We start from the raw sequence: 17,781 nt of genomic DNA on the forward strand, positions 1-17,781 counted from the left end.
AAGAGAAAGAGAGAGAGAGAGAGAGAGAGAGAGAGAGAGAGAGAGAGAGACTGACTGACTCTCATTCTACAAGTCCTGTTACCCTAAAGAACCCTGACTAATATAATTAGGAAGTGCTTCCATTCTGTTGAGACATGATGCAGGGGGTGTGGTCTCTCTGAAGGTTCAGGCAATCTCACTGAGGACAGAGAATGCTGGTCTTCTCTCCTGTTTCCGCATGCTGTGTCTCTGCAGTTGGTGACTCATCCAAGGGTACCATGTGCTCTCTGGACAGTTAAGAGATTTATCCATAGCAGGTTCTTATTTAATATAGAGCCCAAACCAGTCAGGGGTGGTGTGGTGTATGCGAGGGTGTACACCTTTAATCCCAGCATTTCAGAGGCAGAGGTGGATCTCTAAATTCCAGGCTAGCTTGGTCTACATTGTGAATTTTAGGACAACCCAGGCTACAGGAGACCCTCCTCCTTAAAAAAAACAAATAAATAAAACCACTTACATTTTGAGTGTGATTTTCTCAGTTATAGTCCTAATCAAAATAGAGAAAAATTTTTTTGATTATATTTTCCCCCATGAGAACAATGGAGTCTAGAGATCAGGGACTTAGATATGAACTAGCTTCTATTGATATACTTACTACCTGAGGGCAGGGACCTTTTTGGTCATGTGTTCCTGATGACTGAAACTCTGGTTTTAGGGAGTCTACTGTCTTTCTCTGGCCTCCAAGGACTTTGGGCATGTACATGTATATAGGCAAAACACTCATATTATGCAAAGATAAAAATAAGTATATCTTTAAAAATAAATGAGAGCTCTGCATGTTTGGATTATGGATTCATGTTAACTATTTGTCTTAGTGTTCTGAAGAAAGTATGAATTTGGCTTAATCTAGTTTCTTTTTTTTTTTTTTCTTTTCCGATTTTTTCTTTTTCTTGGTTTTTCGAGACAGGGTTTCTCTGTGTATCCCTGGCTGTCCTGGAACTCACTCTGTAGACCAGGGTAGCCTCGAACTCAGAAATCCGCCTGTCTCTGCCTCCCAAGTGCTGGGATTAAAGGCATGCGCCACCACTGCCCGGCTTAATCTAGTTTCTTAAGAGATTTTTTCATCATAGGTTTTTCAGGTTAGAGACCATGGTTTCTTGGGCACTGTGTGCCCGAGAAACCAAGGCAATCTCAGGTAGTGAAGCATTCAGGACACTTGAGTGTCTACATTCCCTAGAAGTCAGTGAAGCATGCAGAAACTTGGCTAAACAATTAGGCTTAGACATTAACCTTGTGTGCTCTGTGTAGCTTATAAACATCCTTGTGTCCTGGCAACTATCATAGTATTCTGTTTCTGATAAAGGTGTGGTAAATCTAATTGCTTGCAATAAACTTGTCTCAGCCTCAGTCTTGCTGAGACCCCCTCTGACCAGACCTGGTTGACATTCCCTCTAACTATAATCAGGTAACCCTGGCTCAGTGAGAAAGTACTGGTGCATATAGTGTTCTAATGCTGTAAAGAGACACCATGGCCAAGGCAACTCTTACAATAAAGGAAGGCATTTAGCTCAGGGGACTTGCTTACAATGTCAAAGTCTTAGTCATCATGGGGGGGGGGGAGCGGACATGGCAGCATGTAGGCATGCATGGTGCTGTGCAGAAGTAGCTCAGAGTTACATCCTGATCCACAGGCAGCAGGCAGACAGAGGGGAGAGAGCACAGAGGCGGAGGTGGAGGTGGAGGGTGTCCAGTGTGAGCTTTTGAAACCTCAAAGCCCACTTTCAGTGACAGATCTCCAACAAGGCCACATCACATCTACCCCAAGGAGAACCTACCTAATCCTTCCCAACAGTCGACCCAACTGGGAACTAAGCATTCCAATGTGAATCTATGGGGAGTATTCTCATTCAAACCACCACAATATTGACAGGAGAATAACAACAAAAGCAGTAATCAAGGAAGGGTCACAACAATATTAGATAATACAAGGAAAATCCAAAGAAACAAGGAAATACTAAAAGGGTGTACATCTATGGAAGAACAGTCAGGAAGCTTCAAATCTCAAAATATAAGTCTGCAAGATAGCTGTAGTCTAGTCTAGAACCCCAGATAATCACTTGCTTCTTTCTCCAGTGGACACAATCATTACTAAATAGAAATTATACATAGATACACAGCCTTTGGATATACCAGCTTTGTTTCCTGGGAAACGAATGGGAGTATTGTAGAAAACCCTTCTGTGTTCTTCACTGCAATACGAATATATCAAACTCATCCAGCCATGCCGACTTCCAGGCAGTACCCATCCTGTTGTGTTTCAAGCACCTATCTGAACCAACTTCTAAGGCTGATTAAAACCATCATATCCTGAAGAAGATTTAAGCCAAGTTGGGCACCATGAGGGCATGTCAGCAATCCTGGTGCCTAGGAAGCTGATACAGAAGGACTGTAAAGATAAAACCAGACAGGCTTCTTTCAAAACCAACAAAAACCAAGTCCAACAAAATACCAGTTTTGTTTTGTTTTTTGAAGTGTCTGCCTAGTGGCTGATACTTTCCTGGAATAAATTCTACACCAAGCTGGCCTGGATCACAGAGATCCACCTGCCTCTGTCTCCCAAGTGCTGGGATTAAAGGCATGCATCACCACTGCCCAGCTGCTTTCTTTTTACCACTAGTCTCACTTCTTTATTTGTTCTCACAATTTCCTCAACTAATTGGGATAGAGGAGGTAAAACTTCCACCATTCTACAGAAAAAGCAAATGCTGGATTTCCTTTCTGCCCATAGGAAGGACACACCAAATATTATGTGTGAGCTCTCTGACTCTGTCCAAGGTATCCAGCCTGGTTTTCCTGTATCTGTATGTGCCAGCACTCCTTCCTCCACTCAGGCGGTGGCTGATTCTCAGATCAAACACCAAACAATGCCTTTCTGGGGAACAAGATGGAACACCTTCTTTCTAGTTCCACTGTTATCAGCCTGTAACTAACTAGCTTAACTGACAAAATGAAGGTATGTGGTTTGTTTTTTTGTGTTTTCATGTCTGTTCGTGCATAGGATGTGGAGGTCAGAGGTCAACTGAGTGTCTTCTTCATCTCTGTTCCCCTAGCTCTAGGAGTGCCTGCACGCACTACAGCACCCATGGGTGCTCGGGACTGAACTCACTCCTCATGGTCTCCTGGCAAGCATCTGATCAACTAAGTCATCTCCACAGCCCTGACTTCCTGTAACAGCTCTTTTATTGGTTTGCTGCCATGTCTCTCCATTCTGCTGCATCCTGTATGAGATACTAGATCAAGCTTCCTTAAAACATGAAAAATTAACCTGACAACTGCCACTAAAATCATCAAGGGATAATTGTTGTCATCAAACAGCTACAAAAATGAAATGATAATCCATTAATTAGTCTGATATATAAAAGTCTTCAAACCAGGCCCCAAATCAACCTTCCCAGACTCATAAGAAACCTGCAAAAGTTATTTACCCCAAAATCCTAACTTTTACAGAAATCTTTCACTTTGGTGAACACATCCTGTGCTTTTTCTAGGCACATGACTAACCTTATGAACTGAATGTGATCACTGATTGAAAGAAAAGCTAAATATGGAGGCATTTCTAAACCTCTCAGGATTTGACATGAAATGTTGTCTTGTGACTTGCCCGAGTGGTGTCGTTACATACACAAATAAGACCTTGTCACATACATATTCATAAGCAAACATCAAAGTAAAAATCGATTTGTTCCTTCTAAGAGCAGATGTCTTTTCCATGAAGACAGGGACTTGATCTGCTGTCACTTAGTGAACCCTGCCACTTAGCCACCAAGTGTGGAATAAGTATTTGGAGATGAGTAAGCCACAATGGACAGAGAGAAATGAGCTCGCACACAGTCTTTAATGTTTATTGGTAGAAATAGACTTTAATGCATACTTTGTGTGTATATAAACTCTATGTTCTTTTAAAGGCTTTTCTCTTATTTGGAGCTTTTTGGCATCCAAATTTACATATTTTCTATTCATTTCACTACTTTATAGACTTTAAAGCATTTTAGATTTTAAACCTAAATTTGAGAAATCAAGCATGCTGTAAACCCTACCTAACCCCAAGAGTATTTGTACTTCTAAAAAAAAAAAAATCACAGAAAGGAAGAACTTAAACTATGTCATAAAATTTCCACATTCCATGAATAAAGAAATACTAGGTTCATTATTATATATTACTCACTTTCTAGTAAGTCAGATTGTCAGACACGCTTCAGTAAACAATCTCTATCTTAAAACTGTATCTTAATTCACTTCCTCTTAGAGATGATCTTGTCACTGTTAACACTGTGCCATATGCAGTCTAAGCCTCAAGGCTTAAGTCTCAGGCTTATAGTTTTTAGCCTGGATATGTTCCCACAGTTACATACCTGCATACACACATACAGTGTGCCACGTGTTAAATTATCATTTCAAGTAACTTAAATATATCTAGCAGACATTCAGCCTAACAGTCTACAAAGACTCAGACAGTAGTGTCTAAACGAAGCACTGAGCTGAAACTGGAAAATCCCAGCAAAACCTACTGCAGTATTAGAGGAGAAAGACTCAAGATCCCTAACATACTGAGTTGTACAGATACAAAAGTGCTTAGCATGACAAAATTACCAAAATAAAAACATTTTAAAGGTTATTTGGTTCTAGCAATATTAACTATTCTTTACTTTTGGATAATTTAACATCTGCATTTTAAATTTTTTATATAAACAAACTCTTTGTAACAAGTTTTTTAAAAAAAGCACACAAAAAATAGTGCAAACTATAATCTGATAGGTTTGTCTTGGTTACCTCATCACAAGTAACTCAAGGAAAGTGTTTGACTATGAGGCTCCAGTAAAACACAGCACTGAACACCCATCTCTCACCCACTGTTTGTGGCCCCGAGTTCTAAGACAGGCCGCCGACAGACAGGGCAAGTGCAGTTCTCTGACAGCCAGCGGTCAATACAGTGAATGTGAAACTCATGCAGACAAGGCAGCTGCCGGAGCTTATTCCCCACCACATAGTCACTGATACACACGCTACACACTTTACCTAACTCACTGTCAACCCCATTTTGCTCATAACTCCTGGTAGAAAGATTGTCAATCTGCTCTTTGGTTAAACCACGAATTGGATCATCATCGCCTTCATTCAGTAAGAAGAAATGAGCAAGGCGCAGAATGGGTAATGTTCCTGCCTCGACTACATTGTCTACCCTTCGTAACTGCCTTCTACTTCTATTGTCACTGGTGTGAGCCTGTGGTGGGGTGGGCTCACTCACATCTAGCATTTCAGCACTGTCTTCCTGGGCCTGACTGGCCTGTGAGGAAGCTCCTCCATACTGACCACTGGCATCAGCTGCATCTCTATTACTCAGTTCTAGGTACACCTCTGGTAAACGCTGACCATTGCTTTGATTCTCTGATGCAGGCTCCACCTCCATTAGAGAACTCAGCTCACCAAACCCAGTCATGATCTGCCTTAAAATTGACCGAAGAGCCACAGAGGATGGCTCAACCATCTCATTCTCAGAAATCCTACGAAGAGGAACTGTAATGGTACTCACATAGGTCCGGACACCTGACCGTTCTAAATGAGAAATAGTTCTGTGGAAGCCCCCACTGTTGCTCTCAACTGTACTTTCTGCCAGTCCTGCCCTAGATCGGGTTCTACTTGCAATGCTATCTCTATCTCTAGTTTCTCCAGGACGAATCCTCCTGACTTGCAGATCTAGTGTGATAGCTGGATGGCGCTGTGTGGCAGCTGAGGACCTGCTGGATTCTCCTTCTTCTACGGTTATTCTTGACACAAGTCTTGAGTTGGACAGTGGGGTATAATTGGTACCTCTACGTTCTCTACCTTGTCCTAGAAAGACTTGAGTTACACCTCTGTGCCTAACAGACCTGCTTCTACCCGTTTGCTGTGGTGGTCTACCCTGCCTTTGGGAATTATGATGAACAGTACCATTCTGTCTCTGAATGGGGGACCGGCTTCGACTACTGAAAGCAGGACGTAATCTTATTGGCTCTAATCTTTGGTTTGTGTTCCTCACTGTAACATTGCTTCTAGCCCCGTTTTCCCAGATATGTGCTGCTCCAAACCGCTGTCGTCCGCTTTGCCTGAGAGTACTACCATCTGACTGGCTTGTGTGGGTGTTAATAACATTAATGTGAGGAGCACTAACTCTGGGAACGCCAAGTGCTGCTCCAATTCCATTCCTTAACCTTCCCAGAGCTGTGAATGATCCTTGCACAGAACCCTGCCTTCTCGCACCTCGCCTACCCCTGGGAACACTGGAGACAATACCAGTAGAGCTCATGGAGGTCTGGCTTCTGGTTCGCCTAGCCACAGGACTCGATGGTCTTTGCTGCCCATGCTCTCTGCTAACACCTGACAGAGGAATGTCCGTGGAGTCCTCTCCATGCGTTTCAGAACCTCTGTTGTCAGGATTTATGTGGATCTCCAGGCTAAACCCGAACTCGCCACTGTTGGGGTTTGTTCGACTCACAGCCCTCCAGCTTTGGTTCCCATTCTGTCCACTTCGAGTCACATTCCCAGTGCGTCGAAAGGTGTTCAGCCATCGCAGCAGAGAATCCTCATCTGAATTTTCTCTAAGGTTTTCTGAGTCTGGAAAGTGAATCAAATCAATTTAAGGTCAATTTCTATAATAAGACTTCAGATCTTTATTAAAAGATTGCAAGAAAGATAGTTGTGCTGAATTAAACTCAGGCTCTGCATTATTTTAATGAATGAAAAAAATCAAACTTTCTAAAAGTATATTAAAAGTACACTATAGAAATTAAAATGCTGGGTCTATAGCAGGGCACATGCTGCCAACCCTACTGTCATGAGTTGGATCTCCAGGACCCACATGGAAGAACTGTTTTATACACAAATTGTCTATACACACACACACACAATGTTTAAAGAAAAAAGTCTACTTTCTAGACTCAGGAACCTTTATCAGCCAACTCCCTCCACAGGTCCAGACTTGTGGGGACCCATAAAGCAACCTCTGCCCTTGGCCATTTGGTCTACTCTGCAGCCCCAACTTGGTAAGGCAACCTCTCTCCTCAATCTGGCTCCACCACCTCTCCTGTTTTCAGAACCCCCACCAGCCACCTCCATCCATGCAGCTAGCCCACAGGGGATGTCGTGAAGAACCTCTTCCCTTCTGCTCCACCCCCTCAGAATTCCCTTGGGCATTCAGACCATTTTGCGATTCTGGCCTTGGGTACTGAAAACACACAGCAAGACACATCTAACAACCTAATTACAGATGCTCAGAGCTCATTGCAAAAATAAGCTATATATAAAAAAAAAAACAAGACAGTATCTGCTAAAACAAACAAATAAAAAAACAAAACAAAAACCCCACAAAACCACAAACTCTTGAGAATCCCATCAGTGCAATGATCCCAAGGAGGACCACTTTCGGACACAAAGTCAAAAGAAGAACTAAACACAGTCTAAGAGTTCAAAGAATTTAAGGAAGACAAGGATAAATACTTGAATGAACTGATAACAGCAGGAGTAAACGGAAGCCCCAGAAGACACACACACATAGCTAAATGAAACAAAGGAGAACAGAATCTGAAAAACAGAATAGTAAACAAAATCTAATATGAAATGAAGCTGGAAATGAAAATGTAGTTAAATAAAAAGCTCAGTGCAAAGCCTCACAACCAGAGTAGATCATTTGGATAAGACAGTAATATCAGGACTTAAGGCAGGGTAGAGGAATTAAATCAACCACTCAAGGAAGATTAAAAATGAAAAAAAAAAAAAAAGCATGAACAGACATGTAGGATCTTTGGGCACCATCAAAGAAATTAAGATTATAAATTACAGGCATTGAGAGGGGGGGTGGGGGGAGGAAATGAATTCCATGTCAAAAGCATAGAAAACATTTTCAATAAAATCACAGGAGAAAATTCCCCAAATCGTGAGAGACAACCTTAAACAACAAGAGCTAAAAAGGAGTGATACAACACTAGAAGAAAAGGACAAGGAAAGGGTGTGGAAGCTGTGAAAGAGAAGGCCCAAGTCACAGAAAGGCAGGCCTATCACAGTAATCAAGTCCCTGGTTCAAGTCTTGAAAAGACATTACCCAAGTTCTGAAAGGTCATACATGCTAGCTCTAGAGAGGATAGTTGAAAGAATATTCAGACTGAAGAGAAGAATAAACACATTCCACAGGCCACAGGAGATAAATAAATGAGACCAGGATAATTAATCAAAAGATGTTTACCACTAAAAATTCACCAAAAGGACAAAAATTAATATATATCTTTGAATAAATGGGTCTCAGTTTACTATATGAAGATTAGAACACAGAATCCATGTTTTTGCTGCCTCTAAGAAACATGCCTAACCATGAGACAAACATCTCCTTAGGATAAAAAGACAGAAAAGTACTCTAGGTAAATAAATTCAAGATGGAAACAAGCAAGGTGTGTAGCTATTCTAACATTTGATGAAACAGACTACAAACCAAAACTAATCAGAAGGGGTAAAGAAGGTCACATCACACTCTTTAATCTACCAGATATAATTCTAAACACATACATCAGAGATGTGCCCAAGTACATAAAATGAACACTATTAAATGTAAAGCTACAGATTAACCCAACACAGTAATAATAGGAGGCTTCAATAATGTGTTCCTATCTACAAGTAGGTCATCCAGATAAAATATAAACAAACACTGGAATTAAATATCATCATAAATCAAATGGACCTAACATATCTATGTTCCACCAAACCTTAAAAGAATACATATTCTTCTCAGTAGCTCATGGCACTCTGTACAAAATAGAGCACATAGTAGGACACAAAGCAAGCCTTGGTGAATATAGGAAAATTGAAATAACAACCCACATTATGTATTACAAAATAAAGCTGGATAACCAGAGCAAGAGAAAACACAGTATAAAACTCATGGAGACTAAACATAATATTAACAATTAATGGGTCACAAAGAAACCAAGATAAACAATTTAAACTGATATATAACTAGCAATGAGCTGGAAGTAGTATTTAAAAGTCTCTCAACTAAAAGTAAAAAACAAAAAAATTAAAAAACAACCAACAAACCCATCCATCCACCCTCCCAAGACCAGAGGGACTCAGTACAAAGTTCTAGCAGACCTTGGAAGGAAATCACCAATACTATATCGAAAGTGCTCCATGGGCAGAAAGGGAATCGAGACACCCAAACTCTCTTATGAAGCCAGGTTTGTTCTGATACCAAAACAGGAAGACAGACATAAAGAACTAAGACACAAACAGTAATGAAAATGGTTATGGTCTACCCTAAGGCAATCTATTCCCTTGCCAAAGGGACAGAGTAGGCAGAGTCCTTACACGGAGGTGATCTCTACCCAATGGGTTGAACTGGTGGTACCTTGGGCCATTCTCAATTTCCCAGCTGCCGAGTGTTATTGGTGGGACATAACCACTATAGAGGAGCTACACTAAGAGCACTACCCAAACCTGATCAAGGTGAAAAAGTAGCAACTTTTTTTTATTCTAAAATTGCTTTACTTTAGCATAAAACAGTAACTGGGACTGAGTTTGCCCCAAAAGACACATGCCAAAAGTTGTCTCCTTCCTCAGACTTGACTAATGGGCAGGAGCCTGAAGGGGCATATTTTTGCGGCCCTTACCTGATAACTGTTAATCTTTTATCATGTATATTGTTCTACTTCTAAACTGGGAATCTGAATTCCACTATCCTTATTTCTATTCAACAAACACCATAAGGCTATAAAGAGAAAAAGACCAAGTGTGAAATAGTTTCACTATGAAAAAGAGGTATTAAATATTAAATGTCCTGTCATAGGACTTGAAAACAGGAACTAGCTGTATCAGATCAAGGTACAGCTGAGCTGGGTCTTTGCTGCCAAAGGAGACTAGAAAGGCTGCTGAGATAGGAGTCCCCTTCCTGCTTTCTGGGCTGGCAGCTTTTCCTTGAGAAGGGACTAGCTTTACGACTACATTATGAAGACAGATTTATTTAAAATAAGTAATAAGTATTTTAAAGGTTTATGTAATGCTTCATATACACTAAGATAGATTTTGAAAAAGATTTAAGGTTTTTATTTGTAATGGGATATATATACACACATATATATAGGTATAAGTATGAAAATATATTACATTCTTGAAAACTTTCCTCTATCTGCAGCACTAGACTTGTCTTAACAGCTAAAGTAACAGCCAGCAAGTGTTCAGAATTGAGGGAATAATCCAAGTTCCCATTATTTATCTTACTTTCTCATCCTTTTGTTATGAACCCAGGAATCTTGGGATTACTCAAATACCACTCAGTTGTAAACATGGAACTTTAAAACCTTTATCATAAACTTAAAGAAAAAAATCTATTTATCCAGAGAAATAGGTCTTCCTCTCTTTAGTTGTGAGTTTATCTTGAAGTAGACAAGAGCAAGAGACTGGAAAAGCACTGCTGGGAGTGTGAGAGGAGAGAGAGAGACGAAAGGAGGGTGTGTACACAGGTAAAATGTACACAGAGATGGCAAATTCTAGGGGCAGAAAGGCTTCAGGGAAGTGACTGATTTCTTAAGAAATCTCACTTCCTGAATTTAATGTTAAAATCACATTAGCTGTCTCCCAGAGAAGCTGAGAACTACCCATAATTTCAATGCAGGTAGAACAAAAGACTCCTCAGCCAGCTGACTGGTAACAACATTACTAAAGATGAATGTCTCTGGGAGACAAGGTAGAACAGAAAGAGGGGTCCCGAAGTTGGGCTTGCTTTTAACTCTATAATTAACCCTAGTTTAAATTGGTTTTCATTAATGTTTTGCTTATTGCAAGAAATTTTACATGATTTACTGTTTGCTTGATAAAATAACGAGCAAGCAAACTGACAGAGTAGCAAAGACAGTTTCCTATCTGTTTGTATTAGGCTCTGTATACATTTTAAGTCACATCAACAAAAAACAATGTAGTATGTTTATCCAAACATTAGAAAGAACTATATTTGGCTAGGGGATGTAGCTCAATGGTGGAATATTTATCAAGAATGCATAGGCCCTGGTTTGTCTCAGGAAGTTTGGAAGAAGGGAAAATATATATTTACCTTCGTCACTCATCCCACTGTCCGAGCCAGGCTGAGATGCCAGCTGTTCCTTTGCTCTATCTAAACGCTGCTGCAGCTCCTCTGATGTTATTTCTCCTGAAACAATGAAAAAGCACTCATTTAAATAAAAAATAAATTACCAAGTTTTATGAGAACTCACAATAAGGCATAATAAGAACTTTAGCAACTGGGGCCAGTGAGATGGCTCAGTGGGTAAAGGCACTTACTGCTAAGCGTGACAACCTGAATTCAAAGAACTACATAGTGGAAGGAGAAAAGAAGATACCTACTAGTTGTCCTGTAGCATCTAAATACTCTCTCTCATTTATACACACACACACACACACACACACACACACACACACACACACGATAAAATGTAATTTAAAAAAATCTTAACCTACATAAGATAATCATTATTTTCATGACTCATAAACTGAAGTTAATAATATTTGATACAAATACACATCATACCTCATTTGTTAATATTTCATTAAAATTGAGATTTAAACTTAAACAATTTTGGTTAACAGAATCTCTCAGTAAGAACCTGTAAGTTAGGGCTGGAGAGATGGCTCAGCGGTTCCCAGTACCCAGACTGAATGGCTCACAACTACCTCTTAATCCAGCTCCAGGAGACGCAAAGGCCTGGTAACCAACAGCTTCTGCTGGCCTCCTTGGACCTTGACCTCATGTACACAACCCCCCACCAGAGACAAACATCAAAAAACAAAACAAGTTTTAAAACAACAACAATACGAAAAGGATGAGGTGTATTTATGTACATTTTGTTTCTAAAGAGTTAAAATGAAAATTAGGAAGGAAGTAGTTTTAGAGAAATGCTCAAATCTTGGTGCTTGAATTCTACCCCAATATTTTATTACATGAGCCACCAACATACAAATATACATGCATACAGACAGACATATTTCAGCTAGTTTACTATAAAGTGAATTTGAAAGAAAATGTATAGACTACATTGGACTTTTTGGGTGGTCAATATCTAGCTGAATGATAACATCTCAATTAAGTTGAAAATAACATTTTATTTGTACAAATATTATGTAAGAGAAATAGAGAGCTAGATTGTAGTTTACTGGCAGAACACTTCCCTAACATGCACAAAACCCTACGTGTCAATGCCAAGCCCATCCACAGGAGGGGATGGCAGTAGAAGGTGGTAAGAATTATGCATGTGGCCAGGCAGTGGTGGCGCACGCCTTTAATCTCAGCACTTGGGAGGCAGAGGCAGAAGGATTTCTGAGTTCGAGGCCAGCCTGGTCTGATCTACAGAGTGAGTTCCAGGACAGCCCGGCTATACAGAGAAACCCTGTCTCGAAACACCCCCCCCCCAAAAAAAAAAAAAAGTTTGGCCTGTGTGTATGTCCATATATCCAGTATCTTCAGGTATTTATCAAGCACAGAGGGCAGTGATTTTTGTTATACTGCATAATTCTCAGACTCAAAACAGTAAGTACTCAAAGGCAGGCACTCTCTTTACTTTAAAAATCCCTCCTTTCAAAGATAGAAAAATAATTTCCCTCTTTCCTCATTTCTTACCAGGGGTGCCTAAAAGATTATGGTCTCTCATTAACCGATAATCTTCATCGTTGAGCTCATTAATAAACTGATAATAGGCTTCTTCTCTGTGGAGACGCTCTTGCTGCCATCTTCTCTCATTTTCTTGAAATGAGATCTCTTCTCTACCACCACCTGATCTCAATCTAGATGGATTCATCCTGAGACTTCTGGTTTCCTGCTTAAAGAACATGTACAAATTCAATGCATCAGTCATGGGGTAATATAGCTTTGTACTTTTTTTGTTTTGGTTTGGTTGTTGGCTTATTGAGGTAAGCTCTTACTATGTAGCCATGGCTGGCCCACAACTATGTAGTCCACTAACAATCTCTTCAATTATGATTCATAACTACCTTTAGAGACTTACTCAACTGATATTCTAAGAATCTAAGAAGCAGTGTTACCTTTCCTCATCTCATCATGTAGAAAGTCTGCTTTTCAAGGATAGCATTTACACGTAGCTCCCACAATCCGAAACTCCTGAGGCTAACTATTCCAGGCTGAAGGATGGCCCGATGCAGACAGCCAGAGCTCTTGTGTGCTTTCAACAATCCTCAGAGCCATGCATAGCATGTTGTTTCCTGTTAGTTTTCAGTCTCAGAGAGATCAACTTTGAGTTTTTAGCAGACAAAGTAGGCAAAAATTATTTCATCTCAATAAAGTGCAATGAGATGGTGGTGGTTATTTTATATTCACCATCTTTTCTGGAAGGAGTGCAGGACAACATCATCCACAAATATAGCAGACTGTATTCCTAACTGTCCTGGGACGAATGAAGGAGCCCTCTGTATATTAAGAATGTGTATCATCCAAGCCTAAAATTTTAACATGGTGAAGGCTTTTAGACACAATTTTTTTGAGAGACAAAAAAAATTTTTAAAAAGACGATCAATTTAATCCTCAGATATGAGATATGTGTGTCTAATTGTCTGACTCAACGATTACTTTTTAAGCTAAAGCCTAGACCTACTACCTCCTAAAAGTTTTGTTGTTGTTTATGTGTAAGTTCTTTATTGTAAGATTTGACACACGTATTTGACTAGTGGATACATTAAAAAATAAATAAATAAACTAGCCAGGTAGATGGTGGCCCCACACCTTTAATCCTAGCATTCAGGAGGCAGAAGTAGGAGAATTCTGAGTTCAAGGCCAGCTTGGTCTACAGATAGGCTACAGAAAAACTCTGTCTCAGAGAGCCAAAAACAAAAAGCAAGACAAAGCAAAAAGCCTAAACAAACAAAAACAAACAATTTCCCTAATTTTAAAATGCAAAGCTCACTAGTTGTCTTAGGATTTCTATTGGTTCAAAGAAACATCATGGCCAAAAACCAAGTTGTGGAGGAAAGAGTTTATTTGGCTTACACTTCCACCACTGGGTCAGGACAGGAACTCAAAAACATGGAGGTAGAAGCTAATGCAGAAGCCATGGAGGGATGCTGATTACTTGCTTGCTCTACCTGTTTTCTTATAGAACCTAGGACTACCAGGCCAGGGATGGCACCACAGACAGACAGAGGCTGGGCCTTTCCTCATTGATCACTAATTGAGAAAATGCCTTACAGCTGGATCTCATAGAGGCATTTCCTCAACGGAGGCTCTTTTCTCTGTGATGACTCTAGCTTATGCCAAGTTGATACACAAAATCAGACAGTAAACTAGGTGTAGTAACACATGTCTTCACTCCTAACACTCAGGAGAAAGGCAGACTGATCTCTGTGTGTTCCTGAGCAGCCTGGTCTACAGAGTGAGTTCTAGGGCAGTCAGGAATACACATACATACACACACACACACACACACACACAAAACCTTTGGTGGAGGTGGGGCAAGATTCACTCAAGATGTTAATAACATCAAAAAGTAAGGGTTTTCCATTTGCAGTGTAATCAGTACTATTATTAGCAAAGAGCATTTTAGTGGTCACAGCAGAAACTTGATTTGTTTTTTGTTTTGTTTTTTTTCTTTTTTGTTTTTTTTTGTTTGTTTGTTTGTTTTCGAGACAAGGTTTCTCTTTACAGCCCACGATGTCCTGGAACTCACTCTGTAGACCAGGCTGGCCTCAAACTCAGACACTCTCCTGTCTCTGCCTCCCAAGTGCTGGGATTAAAGGCATGCACCACCACTGACTGGCTTGTTTAGACAGGGTTTCTCTATATAGCTCTGGCTGTCCTTGAACTCACTCTATAGACCAGGCTGGCCTCAAACTCAGAAATCCGCCTGCCTCTGCCTCCCAAATGCTGGGATTAAAGGCGTGCATCACCACTGACCGGCTAGAAACTTGATTTTTAAAACAGACGTTTAATAAGTAAGAATCTGATCACAAAAAAAAAAAAGTCAAGCTCCTTAAGATATTCACAACCCGAGATCTTCTCCTCCAAGGCAATATTCTTGGATTAACCAACCATAAGTAAGCCATAATAAATACCTTATTTTCCTTTGGACATTCCTCTAACAGATGAGATTGTATCCATGCTTCTGATGTTTGTGCCTTTTTTGAGAGCTGCTCATCTGAAGTAGTAAAAACGAAAGTTGAGTTATTCAGCTAAAATCAAAAGTTGAATTATTCAGCAAATTGTCTCTTGAAGCCCTGGAACACGTAGTAGTCTCCCGACTCCTCTCCAAAGCCAAAGCTAAATTATCCAGAAGGTTCTGTTATACCTTCATCTAGGAAATTAGAACCTCATACAATTAGATAACAAACAAAACTCCCAGAAGGCCTCTCCTCCTACACTGTCACTGCTCCGAGGACTGCGCCTCCTCCTTTCTCAAAGGCCTTCGTATCACGTTCCCATCTGGGTGTAGCTAAGGTTAGGTGAGGAAGTTAGGTTAGTTTAGTTCTAAGTCTTCACTTCGTTGTCAACCGCCCCCACCATCCTGCTACCGGTTCTTTTCCTTACCCTGTTAATCGAGGCCCCAAACTGGGGTTAATATGAAATCTCGACTCCAATACACAAACTGGCTTCAGGAACCCGACCAGTCTCACCTCAATCTAGCCTCAAGTAACGCTTCCCCTCCGACCTGGATTTCTTTTGGGCCAATCAGCAACTAGAAAAGCTCAACCAGCAAGCAATTAACCAATCGGATAAGAGGTAAGTGCCTCTCCCCTCGGCCCCCCGCCCCTTAGCACGTCCTCCTTTCCGAGGCGTCTCCCGGAAGTAGTAGTGAGACTCACAAAATGATCCTTCCCCCGTGTACGCAGCGCCCCCTCCACCCCACCCCCACCCCACCTCTAGCCTAGGTGACCCGCAGTTGTTCTCACCGAGGCGGCGAGGGGGCGGAAGGTTCTGTGGCCGAGCCTTTGAAGACCGCTACGCCCCCTAATCTTCCACTGAGACGCGAAGCTCAGATTTTCTGCTGCTGCTCGGAGTTGACCTGGCGGAGAGAAAGCTAAGAGAGGACCGTCCGGTCTCGGGCCTTCTCGCACCACCTAGAAGAACTAAGGCACGCCACCGTCTGCGCCGACCCTGACAGTGCGTCTGGAAACGGCGCTCGCCGGAAGCCGAGCCGCGGCGCCTGAGTTCCGCATCTGCATTGCGCAGGTCCTCCTGTTTCCGGCCGGGGTCTAGGCTCTCAGAGCTCCTGGCGGCTCCCAGTCCCGAAGGCGGAGCCGCCTTTCCACGCTATAGAAATGCCAGCTCTTTTCATACTTCAGTGTCCAGTGTCCAGACAAAGTCTGGAGAAAAGCGCATCTGTCAAGCTGTTTTTTACTACCCTGGTGTAACTATTCAATTTGAGCATTTCCCTTCTACTTCACTGAGACGAGGAAACTAAATGTCAAGTGCTTGTAATGAGAAAACATTTTGAAACTCCCAATATTAACCATTCATGTTCTTTTTCTCCCGCTATCCCTTACATCACATCCCTCTCTTTTCTTTTTTCATTATGTGACACCAGACTTCCCTAACCATTTCTTGTGGTCCTGGTAGGGCCTTTTCCGGACACCCCCATCAGCCAAGTGGCTTAATCATAGTTTAATACGCGCATACTACTGTGATTCATAATTCTTTCCTCCCTTCTTTCATTATTGTATAAATGTTTTGTTTTGAGACGGGGTCTCATATAGACCAGGCAGGCCTTTAGCCGGTTAGCTTCTTGTTCTTGCCCAGGAATGTGCTACCATGTTTGCTGAGTGCTTGGTTACCAGGATATAGCAAGCCTTAGCATCAATGAAACTACTAGAATACAAGGTGAATCTGTCCAGCAGGAGAGTTTGCCCTCACCCCACTCCCTGTCTGTTAATTATTTAAAACGTAGCAGAATGGCAAACGTTAAACTGAGGTTTCTTGGCAAGTGTTTCAGATTTCTCCTGTAGAAAAGTGCCCTCAGATGGGGAGACCAGTGTCTTTAAAGTTGGTTGGGTTTTATTTAGGTTGCCCTGCTTGGTGATTCCTTTCCCTCCTTTTAATATTGATTAATTGATCCAAAAATGTCTATATGTCCCTTTTATATTGTTGCTCTGAGGATCAGCCTTTCCTCTGACTTTACCTTCTGGACGCAGTGTTATTGTTAGAGTCCCTTCCCCCAACTTTATCAGGGATGATGGAGGTAGTGTTAGGATCATTTCTTTGTGTTGCCTGTCTTTGTTTTTGTCTTTTCTAGTATCCATTTTTTCATGAACTTCTAAAGCTTTCTTGTATGTCTCTATTTGTGACTGTGGTGGTTTGAACAGGAACGGCCCCCATCGATCTATGTGTTTGAATGCTTGGCCATAGGGAGTGGCTACTATTTGTAGGTGTGGCCTTGTTAGAGGAAGGCCATAACCCCTTGGAGAGGGGAGGGGAAGGAAGAAAGGGCAAGGGGACAGGGAGAAGCAAGAGGCAAGAGAGAGGCAAGAGAGGAGCAAAAGAGCAAGAGATCAAGAAAGGAGGGGGTGCAAGCAGCCCCTTTTATGGTGGACCAGGCCTACCTGGCTATTGCCAGGTAACTGTGGGGAGGAGCATACCTGGGTTGACAGGTAACTGTGGGGGTGGAGTTTAAACAGAAAGCTAACAGTGTCACTGTGGAGTTGGGGCTTTGAGGTCTTAAATGCTCAAGCTACAGCCAGTGTAAATAAAACACATCCAGTTTCCTCCTTGTTGCCTGTGTGTGCATTATGATG

General features: G+C 41.4%; 1 protein-coding gene across 4 annotated transcripts; it reads right to left on the reverse strand.

The window, feature by feature from the left end:
• Nucleotides 1–3,855: 3,855 nt before the first annotated feature.
• Nucleotides 3,856–16,181, reverse strand: Rnf6 (ring finger protein 6). Of its 4 annotated transcripts, none has more exons than XM_028778018.1 (5): nt 15,943–16,181; nt 15,109–15,191; nt 12,668–12,863; nt 11,108–11,203; nt 3,856–6,630 (listed from the first exon to the last, which is right to left on the reverse strand). In XM_028778018.1, the coding sequence occupies exons 3-5, from the start codon at nt 12,843–12,845 to the stop codon at nt 4,883–4,885; spliced, it is 2,022 nt and encodes a 673-aa protein (XP_028633851.1). In that variant the 5' UTR covers nt 12,846–12,863; nt 15,109–15,191; nt 15,943–16,181; the 3' UTR covers nt 3,856–4,882. The 4 variants fall into 4 exon arrangements, with proteins under 4 accessions (XP_028633851.1, XP_028633850.1, XP_028633852.1 ...); XM_028778017.1 differs by having other exon boundaries at nt 12,668–12,866; XM_028778019.1 differs by lacking the exon at nt 15,943–16,181 and adding an exon at nt 15,581–15,704 and having other exon boundaries at nt 12,668–12,866.
• Nucleotides 16,182–17,781: the final 1,600 nt, after the last annotated feature.

The sequence above is a fragment of the Grammomys surdaster genome, unplaced genomic scaffold, assembly GCF_004785775.1.
Source record: "Grammomys surdaster isolate TR1022 unplaced genomic scaffold, NIH_TR_1.0 320, whole genome shotgun sequence".
In the NCBI taxonomy this organism is placed as follows: Eukaryota; Metazoa; Chordata; class Mammalia; order Rodentia; family Muridae; genus Grammomys; species Grammomys surdaster.